This window comes from Coptis chinensis, chromosome 2 (genome assembly GCF_015680905.1).
Source record: "Coptis chinensis isolate HL-2020 chromosome 2, ASM1568090v1, whole genome shotgun sequence".
Lineage (NCBI taxonomy): Eukaryota > Viridiplantae > Streptophyta > Magnoliopsida > Ranunculales > Ranunculaceae > Coptis > Coptis chinensis.
In genome coordinates, this window is record NC_141457.1 from 50596247 (window position 1) to 50616524 (window position 20278).

The 20278-nt window shown below is 37.5% G+C and overlaps 1 protein-coding gene across 1 annotated transcript; it reads right to left on the minus strand.

Moving 5' to 3' along the window:
* Positions 1 to 1293: 1293 nt before the first annotated feature.
* On the minus strand, positions 1294 to 2004 carry LOC147516431 (uncharacterized). Its single transcript, XM_086593269.1, has one exon. It carries the CDS (start codon positions 2002 to 2004, stop codon positions 1294 to 1296), a length of 711 nt encoding a protein of 236 aa, XP_086449395.1.
* Positions 2005 to 20278: the final 18274 nt, after the last annotated feature.

The window sequence follows — 20278 nt, forward strand, 5'->3', positions numbered from 1 at the left end:
TCCACATATTTAAACTGTTTATGGATTTTTGGTAGTTGAGAGTGTGTCACACCTCGAAAATCGAAGAGTCGGGAACAAATATTGTTTTTCCGAATTCTGTCGAAATTCAGGGTGTGATAGAAACCATCTTGAATCACCCAGAAGTTGCAGAATCTAAAAGGCTTTGCAGAACTCTTGAATTTGATCCACTATAAAACCATGGGAGAGTGGTCCGAAACTCCTTGTGGCAAAAATCCAGCATTAGTAAAAAGAAATTTCGAGTGCCATAAATTATTAACTAGACATCGATCAATTTTAGATATGATATTAGTACTCCCAATGGATTTATTAGACCATGTAAAAAAGAAACCATTGTAATTAAGATCAGAAAGACTTGACCCTTGCAAACACAAGTTAAAGTCCACTACTTCTCGAGGATGCATAGGTTCTCCTCCAACCTTTTCATTTGCAAACAAAATGTTGTTGAAATCCCCTGCAACACACCACGGGCCATTTATAGAGTTATTGATGAGCATGATATCTTGCCATAGTTGTATGCCTTTCAAAATGGGAGTTACTTGCATATACCACTGTCAAAAAGAATTTTTCATTTTTCGGAAGATAGACCACCTTGCAATGAATGAACTGTGATGATTCTAAATTTTTTTGGACACTCATGAAGAAAGGACCCAGCATGCCCATATGCGCCCTGCAGGACTCTTATTATAGTTGTGGACATGTTGCCAAGATGGGAAACATATATTCCTTATTTCATCATACTTATGGATTCTAACTTTTGTCTCCAAAAGACCAAAAAAACAAAGCTTCTTGTCGATCCTAATTTTGTTTATTTCCTTAGCCCTCTGGATGTCATTGGTGCCTCTCACATTCCATATACTTGAGCAATCATCTTTAACGGTGTCTTTTATTTCTTGAACCCTTGGGACGACCCTTACTCTTCTTCCCAGTACTCTTGCTTGCATTATCATCCTGTGGTTTATTGTGTGATCTTAGGACAGGGCCCTTCTTTTTCTGGAACAGTGGAGTGGCGTGTTCAGCTGGTTCCAAATGAACTGTATTCCTATCATTAAAGTATTCGGTTTCTTCGACTGAGATTTCATCATCATCTGACATTTCCCCGTCTCTAACATCCACTACTAGGATGCTAAAGGCATTGTAATCTTCATTATATTGCAATTCTAACCCAGTTGTACTATCCAATGTCTCAACATAAGGTATTATGGCAGACTCCTGCTCCAAAGAATAAGGCATCTGGGAACTACGCACTTCTAAAGCTCTTGCTGGAATATCCCCTTAAAGCCTTTCCTCATGTCTAAGAGCTAACTCTGTACTCACACCTTCTCCTACAATATCCATAGCACTCTCTACTGGATTAGCATCTAAACACTCAGTCACCATTACTTGGGTAGTGTTACATGCTACTGCTTCAGCAGTATTCAGAGGTTGTGACACCACTTCCCCATTCTCCGTTCTCTTACCGCCACTTTCAGGATCAACAGGCCCTTCAGCCACACTGGGAGCTGCATTATTACTATCTGACCCACTCTGTTTCAAACAGTTTATGGTATTGTGTCCAAATTTTCTACAATTGCCACAGAATTTCGGAACCCAACCATATTCCACTACGATTCTCCTTACATCATCACCACCCATATTGATTTCGAAAGATTCGGGTAATTCAGCACTTATGTCAACTAACACACAAACTCTTGCATACGTAAGTCTTTTTTTGGATGCTGTTAGGCCATCCATTCTTTGTGGTTTACCTATTCTACTAGCAAGGAAACCCAACCCCTCTCCAGTCCATAGGTCTTTGGGTACCTCATGCAAATTTACCCAAATAGGAATAGCTTTAACTGTCTTTTTCTTCTTTTCAATCTCCGGTGACCATTCTATAACAACAAAACATCTACCACCAATAAAAACCGGTCCAGCTTCCAGCACCAGACATCTATCTTCTTCATTCTGAAACTTGAAATAATACAAGTCTGCATCCGACACCATTTCAAATTCGCTCTTAGTACGCCACTTTTTTTTCAAGAATTCTTTGACCACTTTGTAAGGGAGACGATGCTCTAAAAAGAACCCAACTACATACTCTCACCAGTCGCTGAAACCTTTATGAATTATATCCATCGGGACTTGAGCAACCCCTTCAACAATTTGAAGATCAAACTGTTTGAGAGCAACATCCGAAGAATGACTCGTACTAGATTGAAAGAGTGAGCTCCAGTTTCTTCTTGTTTGATTGGGTGTAGGAGCTACACCATTGCTCTGTAGTGGAACAAAACCTATTTGTTGTGTTGTTGCAGCACCTATCTCGTTGCTCAAAGGGGGAGGGACAAGAAAAGTTGGAGACTCACCTTGCGAAGGAGTCTGACCTTACGAAGTAGAAAAGATTGAATCTTGTTGTTGAACTTGAGACGAGGTTGGAAGAGGGGGAAAGGATTGAAGATTATCAACTGATAAAGCCATCAGGATAGTTGGAAAGAGATGGGCTTAGATGTTCAGGTATCTATCGAGTATAACCGAGACAGCTGAGGCCCGATGGTCAGTCTACACAGTCAAAGCAACCACGACTTACCTAAAAAGGAAGCTTTTAAGGAACAAGATCTATTTCTAGTGAGAGGCACACTAAAAATAGGCCCGAGGGGATAAGGAAAGAGGGTTACGTGATGTTTATAGAGAGAAAGGCAGAGCTTCTCTCTCTAAACTCCATTTATAGAGAGAAAGGACTGTTGGGGATACAAGAAATTGGGCTAAAGAGTCTTATTTATTTATTTTTTTTAAAACAACTCAAAGATAACTACCTGTATTTTTAGGTTTTAATAATATTTTTAGAATATTATTAGGACCAATAATATTTTTAGGTTTTAATACCCCTGCATTGTTTTTATCCACGTAAGTATTTTTTTTATAAAAAATCTTTAGAATCTAAGCTTTTGACTCGAGACCCGTTCGCCACCTGTTATTTTTTAATATAATTTATTCTCTTTTTCACCTTCCAAAATAACTACGTGTAGATAAGATAACTACCATAACAAGAAGAGTGGATTTAAAATGTTGGAGTACACCAATACAAAGGATATGAATTTGTATTTCTAAATTTGGAGTATGACCAGGATTTTACATTTTAAATTGTTGAATAATGATTTCACATTTTAAAATGTTGGCATATGTTTTGGAATTGACGTCTTAAGCTTTCTCATTTTTTTATTCAGTAATGCTAGACCGACACACTTATTTGACCTACTATTTGGACCTACTAATGTGTCAAAAGTCATAATCATTGATTTACATAGAAATACGTGTCAGTGTGTATTGCAATGCAAACCAACGTTATCCAAATAGTGAGTCACAATAGTAGGTTTAAAAAGTAGGTCCGTGTAGCACTACTCTTTTTTATTCCTTCACAAGCTTAATTTTAGTTCGAGAATTTAGTTGTCTAAATTTAGTAACTGTTCTTATCTCAAAAGATTTCCTTTTATGTAGAACCATTTTTAGTAACTATTCTTATTTCAAGAGGTTTCCTTTTATGTAGAGTAGCTAGTCGGTTTTGGTTGTTTGCAATATGAGGATATTTTCGTCTACTTCTTGTAAAATTAGGTGACATGTGTCAGTTTTCTATTTTGGTCAAATTGAAATATTAAATCCTAATTTTTTTTTACCCGGGTCTTAGGACTACTAAATATTATTAACTAACTCCTCTAGCCTAATTTTTTGTCTGGGGATATTTGACATTGTTTCACATCCAAATATCGTGGATATATCCAAAATATCGTGGATATTGTAGATATTTCTTGATATATTATTATATATTATTTATATTTATTTGAAATATAATAGTAAATATTAAATAAAATTATTATATATACAAAATATCACAAAATATCCCCAAATATTGCCAAATATCTTCAAATATCGCAAATATCATCGAAATATCGCCAATATTTGCAGTCATATATGAACATATCGTGATATTTATGTATCTTTCTCTGAAATCTCAATTAATATTGACAAATATCGCAATATATTGTGATATTTTGTACTATGATCAAGGGTACCCTATAGACATGGAGTACATACTCCTATATATATATATTAGCTTTCCCCTCCTCAATTGAGGAAGCATTGCTAGAGTGTCCACGTGTCCATACTAATTACGATAAATCAGGAGGAAAAAACTACAAAAACTAAGAAGAGTCGCACGAAATTAAAACGAAAACCCCAGAACCTCTTTCTTCTCTGCTCACTCATTCAAAACCCCAAAATCTCTTACTTCACCGCTCACTCATTCAGAGAAAAACTTGCTGAGAGAAAAACTGCCCCAACTCAAAATGGAAACCCAACAAAACTCACGACTCTCGCACGAACTAATCTCTCTCTCCCACTCTCTCTTCTCTACCACCCAACCTAAATCGCAAAACCTTAACTCTGAAAGTCGAATCAGTCCCTCGAATTGATCTCTCTCCTCTCTTCTCACTACATCCTTTCTTTACAACTAAATCCCTAAGTCTCTCATTTGATCTTGAGGAAGCAGACGACCCGTTCTATTCCCTTGATTTTTTGCTTGACAGATTTGAGGTTAGTTCTTTCTTCCCCTTTTCATTCCATCAACTATCAATTTTACGTTTTTCAAAGTGTGAAAAACAATTGGTGTGACCTGTATAGGATGAAATTATCAGATATTGTGGTTTAATATTGTGAATTTGAACACTTCTGTAGACTTAGCTCATAGTCCTGGTTCCGTAATGTGAAAAACAACCAACATCGTTAAATTGAATTTTGTTTTTCTGCACGGGCTTGAATTCAGGATCTTTATGTATTTCTGTGTGAATATCCATTAGTGTGACCTAGATTTTTGTAGAGATGTGCTGACGGAACACTTCTTATTGTTTTCGTTTGTCGACATATCAGAACTTTTAGCTTCTGTCGTAACAGTTGAATTTTGAGACTCAATATCAGCATGATAGATCTCAGTATCTCACTAAGCTTCAAACTATATATCTTTATCCTTAGATATATATTATAGCTATACCCTCATAGAGACTCTAGTTTTTCCTAAACTCTATTACTAAATATAAAAAAGTAGGATATAAATAAGGAAACAATCCCATCTAAAGTTTCATAGACTCTTCAACTTTTTCTAAACACTATAGCCAATTACGAAAAAACAATCCCATCTAGAGTTTCATAGAATCTCCAATTTTTCCTAAATAATATAGCTAATTACGAAAAAAAAAATAAGAGACAAAAAACTAAATTGCTAAAAACAATAATTTCCACTGAAAACGATTTTCCTAAAACTCGTTCGATTTGATGCGCCATCCACTGTGTGATTTAGACATTTATTCAGTTAAGTATTCAAAAAATCACAATTACGGCCACAATAATTATGACATATTCCAATTCCTTAGATATATATTATAGTTATACCCTCACCAATCTATTTTTTAGAACACTCGCAGGAACTCCAGTTTTTTCTAAACTCCATTATACTACTTATAAAAAAAGTAGGATATAAATAAGAAAACAATCCAATCTAAAGTTTCAGAGTTTCTAACTTTTCCTAAACACTATAACTAATTATGAAAAAATAATCTCATCTAGAGTTTCACAGAGTCTCCAGCTTTTCCTAAACAATATAGCTAATTACAAAAACAAATATGTGACAAAAAACTAAATTGCTAAAAACAATAGTTTTCACCGAAAACGATTTCCTAAAACCTTTTCAATTTGATGCGCCATCCATAATGAGATTTAAACATTTATTCATAGTTAAGGATTCCAAAAATCACAATTCTGGCCACAATAATTAAGATATATTCCAATTAAATTTATAAATTTATAAATTTTCAACACTATATATATATATATATATATATATATATATATATATATATATATATATATATATATATATATATATATATATATATATATATATATATATATGTTGAAAATTTATAAATTTTAGTGTTGAAAATTTATAAATTTATATACAGCCTGACTCCTAAAAGGACCTTAAATAAGGACCAAATCTAAAACAACCACAACTTCACCTACAAAATGATTTAAAACCTAATCTTTTGTGCATATGATCTACTAACCATAAAGAAAATCTCTACAAAAATTCAACTCGTTTGATATCCTCTAACTTAGATAAAAATTGTTGTCCATTTTTGAAAAATATCTAACGGTCCAGAAATGTCTAGTTTTTGCAATCATCTTTTGCCAATGTTAAAAATTGTCAAACGAGTTGAATTTTTGTAGATATGTTCTTTATGGTTAGCAGATCATATGTACAAAAGATTAGGTTTTAAATCATTTTGTAGGTGAAGTTGTGGTTATTTTAGATTTAGTCCTTATTTAAGGTCCTTTTAGGAGCCGGGCTATATATATATATATATATATATAATTCAGCGGAATAACGAGATTCATTTAAAGTGGACGTTGGGATTAAATAAATTATATACCAAACCAAAACAAATTACATGTGGAAAATTAAATTATATAAAAAATAACAGTACAAAATATATAATAGAAAATGAAAAAAAAAATAACAACAAAGCAATAAGGACAAATATTATAAAACATATATAATACTGAATGAAACTAATGTCAAAGAACAATTAATGGGGAACCAAAAACTGGATGCAAATGCATCGAACTAACCTCAAATAATATTTAACGGGAAATCAGAAATTGGATACAAATACAAGTATTAAACTAAGCTTAAAAAATAATTAATAGAAAATCGGAATATGGATACAACTGCAATAAACTAACCGCAAAGAATAATTAATGAGAAATCAAAACTTGGATACAAATACATCAAACTAATATAAAAAAATAATATTTGGGAAATCGGAAACTGGATGCAAATGCATTGAGCTAACCCTCAAAGATTAAATTAATGGGAAATCTAAAACTGAATGTAACTGCATTAAACTAACCTCAAAGAAAAATTAATTATAAATTGGAAATATGATGCAAATGCGTGGAACTAATCTTAAAGAATAATTAACGGGAAACTGGAAACCGGATGCAACTGCACTGAACTAATCTTAAAAAATGAACTGGATGCAAATACATTGAACTAACCTCAAGAAATAATTAACAGGAAATTAGAAAATGGATGCAAATTCATTGAATTAACCTCAAACAATAGTTAACGAGAAATCGAAAATTAGATGCAAATGTAGCCTTATCAAATAATAAACGAGAAATCGGAAACTGTATGCAAATGCATTAAACTAATCTCATAGAACAATTAACGGGAAATCAGAAACTGGATGCAAATGCATTGAGCAGACCTCAAACAACAATTAACAGGGAATTAGAAATTGGATGCAAATGTATTGAACTAACTGCAAAGAATAATTAACGAGAAATCAGAAACTAGATGCAACCGCATTGAACTAACCTAAAAAAAAATAACGGGAATCGAAAATTGGATTCAACTGCATTGAACTAACCTCAAAATATAAATAATGGAAAATTCAAAATTGTATGCAAATGCATTGAACTAACCTTAAAACATAGTCGGATTATATGTTGTGAGAATATCTCAATAAGTATAGTTTTGCATTTAAAATTTTGTTTATCTTATCTCTTTCCGTATGATTGGTAACTCTTTGCTATTCAAGTAGCTTCAATATATATGAACTTCGCCTTATTAGGTGATAAGCACCCAAAACTATAATATTAAACCCCGAGAGACATAGCATTTTGGTCAATTATGTGTTTAATAATCATGTAATAATTATATTTTCGTACTTTTGTAGGTTTCCGCAGTTAACATGAATATGATAATAAAACATGCATCGGCAATGCGAAATACTTGGAATTCTTGAAGTCTTCCCACTTAGCCCAGTGAAGCCCAACAAAGCCCGACTAGAGCAGAAGTTTCCAAAGGAACAAAATCGGTCTGAAACGGGTCCACATGTAAAGAAGCGAAAAACTTCGAAGCTCACATCTTTCAAACCTGGGCCTTGACTTACTTCTAGTGAAACCGCCAAAACCAACCAGGGCGATGAACTCTACGCAAAGACAAAAAGTTGTAAAAATGCCAAAATCGGTGCCGCCACTGGACACACCACGTGGACCCACTCTGCGGGCCTAAAAAGCATGACGAGTCAGCATAGGCAGGTGGCAAATGATGGTCACAATTTTGTGCCACCTTCTAAAAGGAAAAGACACGTACCAATTCAATGTTTTGAATTGAATTGGGCAAAAGGACAAACCAAAACATAAAGTTTGGTTTGATATGAGACAAGAAGACAAAAACCAAATTAAAATAGTTCGAGACAAAACTTTGAATATACCAATTTGAGAGAAGGACAAAACCAAATTAAAAGGTTTCACGAGAGGGACCATCCTATATATATATGAGGGGGGGACCTTACCTTCTTCAGTTTTTATTCTTTAGCTTTTGCTCATTATTTAGTTAGTTTTAGATATAGTCTGTAGCTTTCATTCCAGTACGTAGTTTACATTATGTTATTTTCCCTTCTAGCAGCTTCAGTACTGTAAGTCTTTCTTCTTAATAAAAGCAATTTCTTTTCAAGTTTAATTCTTGTTATGCATTTACTTATTTATTGTATACAACAAGTTTAATCATTCATCCAATGACCATGAGCTAAACTCCCCCCTCCCCCCCTTCTTTTCAAGTTTAATTCCTATTCTGCATTTACTTATTTATTGTATACAACAAGTTTAATCATTCATCCAATGACCATAAGCTAAACTCCCCCGGGGGAGGGTTATGATGCTCGTGTCAGAATCCAGACTGACACTCTAATGTTTTAGAATCACTACTTAGGAATTAGGTGTAGATTTTACATCCAGTCCCAAAATGATTGAGACTGTACAAGTTTGGAGTGTTGTTGCTCTAGAACAGTTTCGCGAGAGACCCAAAATGTATCGTGCACAACTTTATGGTGTAAGATAGCTCTCTGATTTGTCCAGCTGATGTAGAATTGAACTAGGAGCTGAAATAATATTCCAGAGATGAAATATTAGTTCAAATCCTTATGCTAGTGAGATGCGCTCAGAGATGCGTGCATCTCGCTAGGGATCGACCCCTCGACGTCGTCTCGGGTTTGTCTATGAACTCGAGACGGATTAGAGCTGTAGTGATATGGTAATATAACTGTTGAAAAATGATTCTTGCATGAGTACAATTAACCCTTTCCCTGTTTCTCTATCTCTGTTTATTTACGTCAAAATCACTGTTATTAATTTATGTTACTTGCATTACAGTTAATTTACTTAAACCAACTAAATGACCTAAAATCCTACTCACCATAAGTTGTACATCTAGTTGTAAACCTTGTCGAGCCCTAAGGTATGGACGATCCCTTACTCGACCTATCCTACCAAACCCACGTGAGTAAGATAACTTGACTAAACGGACGACTAACGGACTTTGGACTTTGGTCTTCGGACTTCGGACTATGGACTATCAGACTTAAGTATAAAACCAAAATGGAAATAAACGTTTTATCAAATGGCGCCACTGTCGGAGAAGGACTTTGGATATTTAACGTAATAACTGAAATACATCACGTAAAAACCACCTCCCCTACCCCCTCATCTTTTTGATTTCTATTTCTTTTGCGATACTAACGTGTTACGTACCTGTTTGCCCCAATTTTTCTTTTTCTACTAATATATATCTGTTAACCAGATCTTGTTTATCTTTATTAGCACAGTCTAAGTATTCCGTAGGAAGTTGAAGTACTGAACTGATAAAATAGTCTCGGACGAGACAATTTTAGTAGCACGTGAAATTAAACAGGAGTATCAACACTCCGGTTTTTAGGTACAAGCTACTTTCCTTCTCAATACTATTTTGGACTCTCTAGTCCTGTTTATCCACCATCCAGTAAGTTCACGAGCTCAGGAGTTAATTCGATCGTTGTACGAGGAATCGCGGGACGCCAGGTTTCGAATTCTTAAACTCCTTAAACTTTGTCGAGGATATTATTTGGTTGTTTGCTATAACCTGTTTTACTCTGTATATTTGTGTGTTAGCATGAGAACTCCTTGCATGTCTAGAATTTTTCCTAAGTAAATGTGGTTCGTCATTACATATTCACGTTAATATGATTAATATAATTCGAATATATTTGGATGTCTGCGTAATTTCAAATCACGTGCTTAGATTATTTTTGTATGTGTACATAACATTCATTCATGTACAAGGTATTACTTTGCATGAGTTCGTTCTCGACATTCCCCTAGCTCGTATCTAGTTGCACGTATTTTTAGCTATATATTATTGCATGCGTAGGATGTGTCTCTATTCACGTATATGTAATATAGAGTTGCATGTGTAGACTTCCTGTGTAAAACTAGCATGTGTTAACTGTATATTTAGTTTTCTAATTTCACATCTCTCGTATTTAATTGCATGTTTCGTAATCACGTCTCCATAATACATTAATTACGTACAAAAAAAAAAAAATTATAATAATAAAAATTTCATCATAATCATCTTAATAATACCCTGCATAATACATCATCATAAATCATCCTCCTATTCCATCAGTGTCTAGCAAACTTGCGAGAATGAGGTTACCTAATTAAGGAACGTGCTAGCACGGACAACCTCCCTCAATTCTCTCAGGTGACCTGGCTGCTGGAATATTCACACGTTATCCTAGCTTACCTGCTCAAGTTAGCAACAACTCAGGAAGACGTGATTCACCCCCTTTCTTCCTTAATTCTCAATTCCCCTGTCATAATTCGTTCCTTATGAGCCTTGAATTAACATTTGTGTTTGTATGAGACCACCGTCTGGTAAAGATAAGGAATTAGAACTTACATATCATCGTCAGAAATACAATAAACAACTGCTCAAGTTATCCCCTAGACATAGTTCTTCCTTCGTAAACCAACCCCGTTAAGTATCTCTGTTGCCATTATCTCCCTTAGTTATGGCCCAGGAAAATCCCACAGTCAAGAAACCCCTTTCGGACTTCTATACTACCTTACAGGAAGGACCTGCTTCCTGCATTAAACTCGATGAGATTGCAGGAGATTTTCGCATTCCACCAAACATTTTCGGTTTGTTACCTGTTTACCATGGTCTAGACTATGAAAAACTGTACAATCATCTTTGTTGGATGTAGCAAGTAGTCACCACTTTCCGCCATCCGACCGTTACCAATGAACAAGTCTTGCTTAGGTTGTTTCCTTTCACCTTAGCTGATAAAGCTTCAGTTTAGCTCGCAGGCCAAGCGCCGCAATCCATTAACACATGGGCCAAACTCGTACAAGCATTCATGATAAAGTTCTATACTCAGAAGAAAACTACAGAAATGCTTCAGAAGATTCAATTCTTTCGCCAACACCCCCAGGAATCCTTTTCGGAAGCATGGAGCAGATTTACTGATCTACTTCTCGAATGTCCCCATCATCAACTTGACACTGTTGTCTTAGTCCGTTCATTCTTTAATGGTCTCTCTGACCATCAAATGGAAACATTAGATATCATGAATGGCGGTTATTTCATGGACAAAGACGCTACTGAAGCATACACTTTTCTTGAGAAATAGGCTTCACTGATTCTTCCAGATCTTCTAAAGACACTTCTACCAAAGTTATGTCTATGTTCGAGGTCAAACCCGATCCAGAATTAAAAACTCTGATTGAGTCTATAAACAAAAAGGTCGATGCTCTTTCGGTTCAAGTAAATGATCAAAAACCCAAACCAGTCATGGCGGCCAACGCTCCCCCATGTCTTATTTGCTTAAGTCCCGAGCACGCCGATTCTTATTGTCCTTTGGCATACGATTGCCCTCCCCAACCATCTGAAGAGGCTTGTGCTTTCAACATCCCTAATGCACCTTGGCGACAACATCCAAATTTGGCTTGGGGGCCCCCTGCCCAACAACAAGCTCCTCTGGGTGTCAATAATGCTCCTGCACGACCACCCGCGAACTACAATTCCTACCGTCAAGGAAATCCTCCGCAATTCCAGCAAGGGCAAAGTCATTTTCCAAACAACACTGCCAATATAGGATACCAAAACAACCACAGCCTTGTTCCCGCTAATCAAGGATATGACTACCAAAATCAACTCGTAAACAATAACTGTGAACTTCTTCCTGCTGCTCCACTAGTACAATCCACTGTCGATAAAACAACTAAAACTTTTCTGACTTACATGAATCAATAGAATCAAATCCTAGCATCTATTCAATAGTCTCTTCAGCTATTAGCACAGGATAAAAGTCAAAAGGGCATGTTTCCAGACCAAGCAGTTCCAAACCCAAAGCCCACAAACATTGCCTTTGAACTCAACAATGCACCAGGATCTAGTAATCCCAACCAGGGTGAGGTAAATGCCATCACCACTCTTCGTTCTGGCCGAACCATCGACAATCACATACGTATGCCAGACGTTGAATCGACGGCAGTCGCGGCTGATGTCTTTCCAACTCTTACCTCGCAACCTATAGCAGACAAAGTTGTTCCTTCCAAATCTACACCCACGTCCCTAGGGAAAGACGCCACTGATCCATATGTGCGATTCCGCCCAAAAGCTCCATTCCCTACCCGTTTGGCAAAGAACAAACCGGACGAACATTTCGTTGAGATCTGTGAAACATTCAAAAATTTGACCATAAACCTACCTTTTCTAGATACGCTTAAGTATTTACCCAAGCATGCCAAGTTTTTGAAGGACATGTGCACCACCAGATGACGTACGGATGTTCCTCAACAAGCGTTCCTCACTGAGCAGTTTCCCTCGATTACTACTACCAATGGTGTGGTTAAATACAAAGTATACCGCTACCACACTTTTAGACCTAGGCGCCAGTGTTAACCTACTTCCCTACTATTTATTTAAGCAGTTAGGTTACGAATTAAAACCTACCAATATGACTCTGCAACTTGCGGATCACTCCATCAAGTACCCAAAGGGAATAGTAGAAAATGTCATAGTCAAGGTCCAAAATTTTTACTACCCAGTTGATTTTGTCATTCTAGATACTGAAGTAGCATGTGACTCCATTCCTATCATTTTGGGATGTCCACTTCTTGCAACTGCTAACACTCTCATCAATTGTCGGGACGGTTCAATGACATTGTCTTTCAGGAACCTTTATGAAATAATTTCCTGATCCTATAATGGAGGGTGAGATTAGCTTGGTCGATAGTCTGGCACAAGAATATTTTGAAAACTCTTTTCCCCAAAACGAGGTACACCGATTTCTTTCTTTTGATAATCCTGAGTTTGACGATGACTCGTACATTAAGGATGTCCACACATTATTAGAGTCAGTACCTCTATTTGACCCTATTGCTACATTGCCAACTGATTCACAAGAACCGAACTCGCTCTTTTCCATTGAAGATACAACCCCTCACGATTCCTTGATCCCCACTCCTCCAACTCTAGATTTAAAACCTCTACTCTCTGATTTGAAGTACGTGCATCTCGATCCCGATGGTAGTCACCCTATAATAATTTCTTCTCATTTGACTACCGACGAAGAAGCACATTTGATTCGTGTCATTCGTGAACACCGCTCCACGATCGGATGGTCCTTAGATGATATCAAAGGAATAGACCCTAGTATATGCACGCATCGTATACATCTAGATGACGACACAAAGATATCGAGAGAACCGCAACGTCACCTTAATCCCGCCATGAAAGAGGTGGTGAGGGATGAAGTTTTACGTTTACTTGATGCGGGTATCATATACCCTATCTCTGATAGTGACTGAGTTAGTCCTGTCCACGTTGTTCCTAAAAAGTCTGGCATTCAAGTTGTACAAAATGAAAATGGTGAATGCATTTCCACTTGCATTCCATTAAAATGGAGAATTTGTATTGACTATCGCAAACTTAATGCCAGAACACGTAAATATCACTTCCCTCTCCCATTCATTGACCAGATGCTAGAACGTTTAGCCGGTCATGCTTACTACTATTTTCTTGATGGCTATTCTGCCTACTTCCAAATTGTCATCGATCCTGCCGATCAAGAAAAGACAACTTTCACATGTCCTTTTGGAACCTTTGCATACAAACGAATGCCTTTTGGTCTTTGTAACCAACGCTGCATGCTTCACATTTTCAGTGATATGGTGGAACGTTATATGGAAGTTTTCATGGACGACATTTCCATTTATGGAAATTCCTTTGACGACTGCCTATCCAACCTTTCTAAAGTGTTAACGAGTTGCAAAGAGAAAAATCTGGTACTTAATTGGGAGAAGTGTCATTTCATGGTTACCAAAGGAATTGTTCTAGGTCATATTGTTTCGAAAGACGGGATAGAGGTTGATAAAGCTAAAATTGTTAAAATTGCTTCGCTACCTTTCCCACGAATAGTTCATGATATCCGTGCCTTTATAGGCCACGCGGGGATGTACAGGCGATTCATTCAGGATTTTTCTTAAGTTGCTCGACCCTTAACCAATCTCTTGCTTAAGGATGCGATATTCGACTTTAATTTCAATTGCAAACAAGCTTTTGATACTCTAAAAACCGCCCTGACTACCGCTCCTATCATTCAACCCCCTGATTGGTTTCAACCATTCGAACTGATGTGTGTCGCTAGCAACTTTGCTATTGGCGCCGTACTAGGCCAACGACGTGATGACAAACCCATTGTCATTTACTAAGCTAGTAAAACTCTTAATGACGCTCAACGTAATTACACAACAACTAAGAAAGAGTTCCTAGCTGTTGTCTATGCTTTGGATAAGTTTCGCCCTTACCTAGTTGGATCATCTACCATCGTATATACTGACCATGCCGCACTTCGGTACTTACTCGCGAAAAAGGACGCGAAAAAGCGATTGTTCTGCTGGATCCTTCTCTGCTTGCAAGAATTCACCCTGTAAATCAAAGACAAAAAAGGAACCGAAAATGTCATTGCCGACCATTTATCAAGGCTGGTTAGTGACATTGATAGTGATTTTGAAGCCATCTGTGATTCCTTCCCAGATGAATATTTGTACTCCATTTTCTCCTCTCCATGGTACGCGGATATCGTTAACTACCTAGTTACTGAGGAAGTTCCTTTCTCTTGGTCACGTTCTGATCGTAAAAAGTTCTTATCCACTGTAAAGTTTTATTTCTAGGATGACCCCTACCTCTTTAAGTATTGTCCCGGCCAACTCATTCGTCGCTGCATTCCCGACTGGGAGCACACCGACATATTATCCTTTTGCCATGAACAATCTTGTGGAGGTCATTTCAGTGGGAAGAAAACTGCGGCCAAGGTGTTACAATGTGGTTTTTACTGGCCTACCCTTTTTCGTGATGCACACGAACATTGCATAGCTTGCATTCGTTGTCAGCACCTAGGTCGAATTACCAAACGCAATATGATGCCCCTAAATCCAATCTTAATTGTGGAAATTTTTGATGTTTGGGGCATTGATTTTATGGGACCCTTCCCTATTTCTCAAGGTTTTCTCTACATTCTAGTCACTGTGGACTATGTGTCCAAATGGATTGAGGCACTTGCATGTCGCTCAAATGACCATAAGACTGTAGTGAAATTTGTGAAGGAAAACATTTTATCTCATTTTGGTGTCCCCAAAGCTATCATCAGTGATGGGGGTACACATTTTTGTAATCATTTTTTTGGGTTTTTAATGAAGAAATATGGAGTTACTCACAAAGTTGCTACTCCATATCACCCACAAATGAGTGGCCAAGTGGAAGTCTCTAATAGAGAGATAAAGTCTATTCTGGAGAAAACTGTCAATTCATCAAGAAAAGACTGGTCTCTCCGCTTATCGGATGCCTTGTGGGCATACCGAATAGCATTGAAGACACCTATCGGGATGTCTCCTTACTGCATTATTTTTGATAAACCTTGTCATCTACTAGTTGAACTTGAGCATCGTGCCCTTTGGGCCATCAAAAGCCTCAATTACAATATCAACATGGCAGGCGAGAAGCGAAAACTGCAATTAAATGAGCTTGAGGAGATTCGGAGTGATGCTTATGATCTCTCGAAATCCTACAAAGCTAATATAAAAAGAGTGCACGACAAGCACATTTTGCGTAAAGATTTCAAAATTGGCCAAAAAGTTTTACTGTACAACTCCAGATTACACATTTTTCCTGGTAAATTAAAAACACGATGGTCTGGTCCTTTCATTGTGTCAGCTGTGACCCATTATGGGGAAATCTCTTTGCTTAATCCACAAGATAACAGTGAATTTCAAGTAAATGGACAACGCCTCAAATATTACCAGGAGTTACACTCCCCAACTGTCGAACAAACTCTTCTTCAGGATCCGGTCTACATAGACTAGATGTTTTGTTTGGCATACTCAATCTTGTTTCTGTAGAGGGTACGCCATTTTAGTAGTCGGGCCATCTTCTATTTTATGATCTCAAAAGTTCTTTGAAGTGTGTAGTTGCAAGCGCCAAAACCGTAGTCCACAAAAACTCTATTTCAGAACTGAGTATAAATGTCTTCTGCAACACGAGCAAATGTTCCTGCTAGTAAACGATGGGTACCAAAAATTTCCCCTCCTTCTTTCTCTTCCCTTCTCTACTCTTTGCCTCGCGAACTTCAGCTAATCATTTGATGTAAGTCTCACTCATCACGAATAGATAATGGTCGTAGTTCTTTTGCTCGTAAACGACATGAGCGAAGGATGGGGTGGTGTATGCATTGTCAAACACCTTTCTGTCCAGGTCTTGACTTCCTATCCGATACTAGCCAGTATAAGGTATAATTTTGTTTGACACCAGCTGTGCAGGATAAACTTCGTCGCTGCGCCGTTTCTCCCACGGGTTGGGAATCATCTTGAGAATCTGACGTTAAAAAACTCACAAACGTCTTGGGAATCTGACGTTAAAAAAATCGATTCGTCTTGAGGATCTGACGTTAAAAGACTCACCTTGTAGATATGAATATATTGTTGCCTTTTAAAAATTCCCCTTGTATTAAGTTGTGCACATAGAGATTCTTGTTCAACCTCGGATATTGCATACTTGGAACATGTACGGGCAATGGATTCCACTAGACCAACCCCTAGAATTGGTTACTTTGAGTTCCCTTTGGGGCTGTTTGAGGATAGCCGTATGTAATAAGGGCAATATTATTAGACTATAGCGCGCACGGTCCAGGATGGTATCGTCCTGACCTTAACCCCATAATACATAGAGGTAAAGCTACAGTCTGGCTTGATTGGGTTCGCTCCAGAGTCAACATGACAGTTGCCTATGAATTTAGATGGTGACTCTTCTGGACATCTAGTGTTGTTCACATTAATCTCCCTTGTATATAAATAATAATTCTATTTATAAATAAAACACTCCTCCTTCTTTTCAAAAACTGATGTGCCTTTTGAGAATGACTCATATAATTGGATGGAAATTTTTGTGCCGATCATTTCGATAGCTCATTCATCCAATTCGGAGTCCGAACGAGTCGTGGGTGAGCGTTTAGATTTTTTAGGCTTAACTTGGGCTTTATGCTTGATTTGGGCTTGGGAAATTTTTTGGGCCCAACCAAATCTCATATTCTCGGCCCATTTAAACCCGAGATAGCCAACCAAACGTGTCACAATTCTAACCTTTGTCTTCCCCAAAATCCGGATCTTGTTCCCTCACGATTTAATCTCGCACGAGACAGACCCACATTAAACCCAAGTCTCGCGCGCGACCACCACAGCTCCGAATCTAATTCCCTTTCGTCAGCAACTCCAAATTCTCCCCCTCATCTCAAATCAATATCCATCCTCTTCATACGATCACCAATGGCCAGAAACAGGCAAATTTCGGTGGATAAAATTTTTGGAGCTCTATTTGAAAATGGGATGTTTGCTCTATTCTTCGATACAAAAATACACTCTAGAGGATGGGAATATTTGTTATATGCCAATGGTGGGCTCTATTCAATAGATTTGGTGTTGAAATTTTACGACAATGGGAGCTTTAATGGCGACCATTTTTGGGTCACTATTGACGGTGTGCGCCGCAAAGTCACACCCGCTTTGATCTCGAATGTAACGGGCATACCTGTGGTCGACCACGTGCTGACTCAGTAGAAGTCTGTGTATCCACGGACTTACGACCTAATGTTCATCACGCTAATCGAGGGCGAGTACAATATGGATGGGAAATGCGCGTATCGGCGCTCGGTGCGACAAAACTACCTGGCCGTGACTCAATGGCTGGGACAGAACGTCATTGGCACCTCAAAGTCATCTGACATCAACAAGACATTCCTCCACCTACTCTGGATCCTCCAGGAGTGAAAGGGTAATTTTTGCATAGTCACCTTTCTTTTTGATATCATTAAGCATGCCACCCTTTTGCCGTTCTTGTAACGCAAGTTATGATTACTTTGGGTTTCCTGTCTGCCACCCCATTACTGCCTATGCCACTATATGAGAATATGCTTGTTTTCAAGAAATGCATACTGCCCCCCTGGGAACCCACAACACCAATGGCAGCTGAGCATGCTAACGTAGGTCTATCTCACCCACCCTTCTTTGATGAGACTGCTATGAGTAAGGTGAGCCATCCTATGGATGCCTTACGTGCTATGAACAGTGGCATGAGAGACATGTACACTCACCAGGTATCGATGAAACATACCTTGGGCGAGTTAAGGACGGATATGACCACTCGCTACGAGTCGCTGATAGACAACATGGACGAATTTCATCAAGATATGAGAACTTCCATGAATGCATTTCAGGAGCAAATGACTACTCGCCAGAACCAGTTCCAGCGAATGCTCATGGCGAACCAGCATCAGTTTCAAGCTCAGGTGATGGATACTCTAGGTGATATCCAGGAGTAGTTAGCCTCCACGGGAGCTCGTACTGCACGCAGTCGCAAGACTCCTGGTTCTTCTTATGCAGCCCCCGAGGATTCTCAGTAGACAATTTATTTTCCCGGTCTTGTATATTATTTATGTCGGATATTTTATTTACGTGTTTGCATTTTAATTTTGCAACCTAGGATGTTTGTTTTTCATACTTTTTCCAAAATTTCTGCCTTGTCAAATAGTATATTAGTTATCTCCAATATTATATTATATAGGTAGAAACATATATAATAATATTAGTAATAATAATAATATATATATATATATTTTAGACATCACACTTAACAAGAAATTTTACCGTCAACTAACGTTTTACAAAACGGTTATGAAATCGCATCCTAAAAACGGTCAGAAAATGGTCATGAAATCACATCCAAAAATGGTCAGAAAACGGCCCATTTTTTTTTTCTATAAATAAGTTCAACACATCCTTCACATTCACTCCTTTCATCTCCTTCCGTCCACACTTCTTATTCTAAATATCATTTTTAGTTCTTACCAAATTTCAAGTTTCATGGATGCACTAGAAAAGTTTGAGCAGCAGCAGATTGAATATGTTACTCAAGTCTTCATGCTCGGTTGTTTTATTATAGTAATGTTGTTAATGTAGCATATAGTCTTATCTAATATTTAAGTTTGTATTTTATTCCTAGAGTTATTATGGTGTGTTTTCACATCTCTGTATGTTGTTACATCTTCTTGTGATATTATATCTACATCTTCTTTGTCCTTCTACTTACGCTAGTTTACGGAAAAAAAAGGGGCACTCTTTGTAGTCACATGCCCCATTCTTCCTATCCACACTACATCCACTTTTGCGCCATGTTTCAGAAAATACGCGTGGTCTAACTACCCTATTACAACTCGATCCGTATTTTCTACATCTTCGGATTGGTGCCTATTTATAGCAAGAATAGACACCTCTAAAATCTAATCTTCCCTCTTTCACTAAATTTTCTTCACCACTCCATCTTTAATGGCCCTCACCTAAATTTTCGTGCCTGAGCAAAATTTTATGGAAAATTTCCAAAACGGTCTTTTTCATCTTTTTTTTGACACAGAAATTTTATGTTGAGGATGGTACCCTCTACTATATCATAAGCAGGCATTTTATTCTAGAGAATTGGTCTTACTATTCTATAAACACGGTTATTTCCAAAACGGGCAATTCTTTGTCCGTGCAAACGGATGTAAGCGTGAATTGACTATGGAAATCATCTCCGAGGTACTTCAAATTCCAATTACGAACCAAGGGGTACACCTTCAGGATTCACCTTTCTACAATATCAGGCATCTGATGTTTGCAACTATCCTTTACGGCGAATACAACCGGAAAAACCGTATTATTTATCAGCGATCCTTGCAAAGAAACCAATTATCTGTGATCCAATGGCTAGCTCATAATGTGCTCGGCACATCTAAGACTTCCGAAATAACAAAACCCC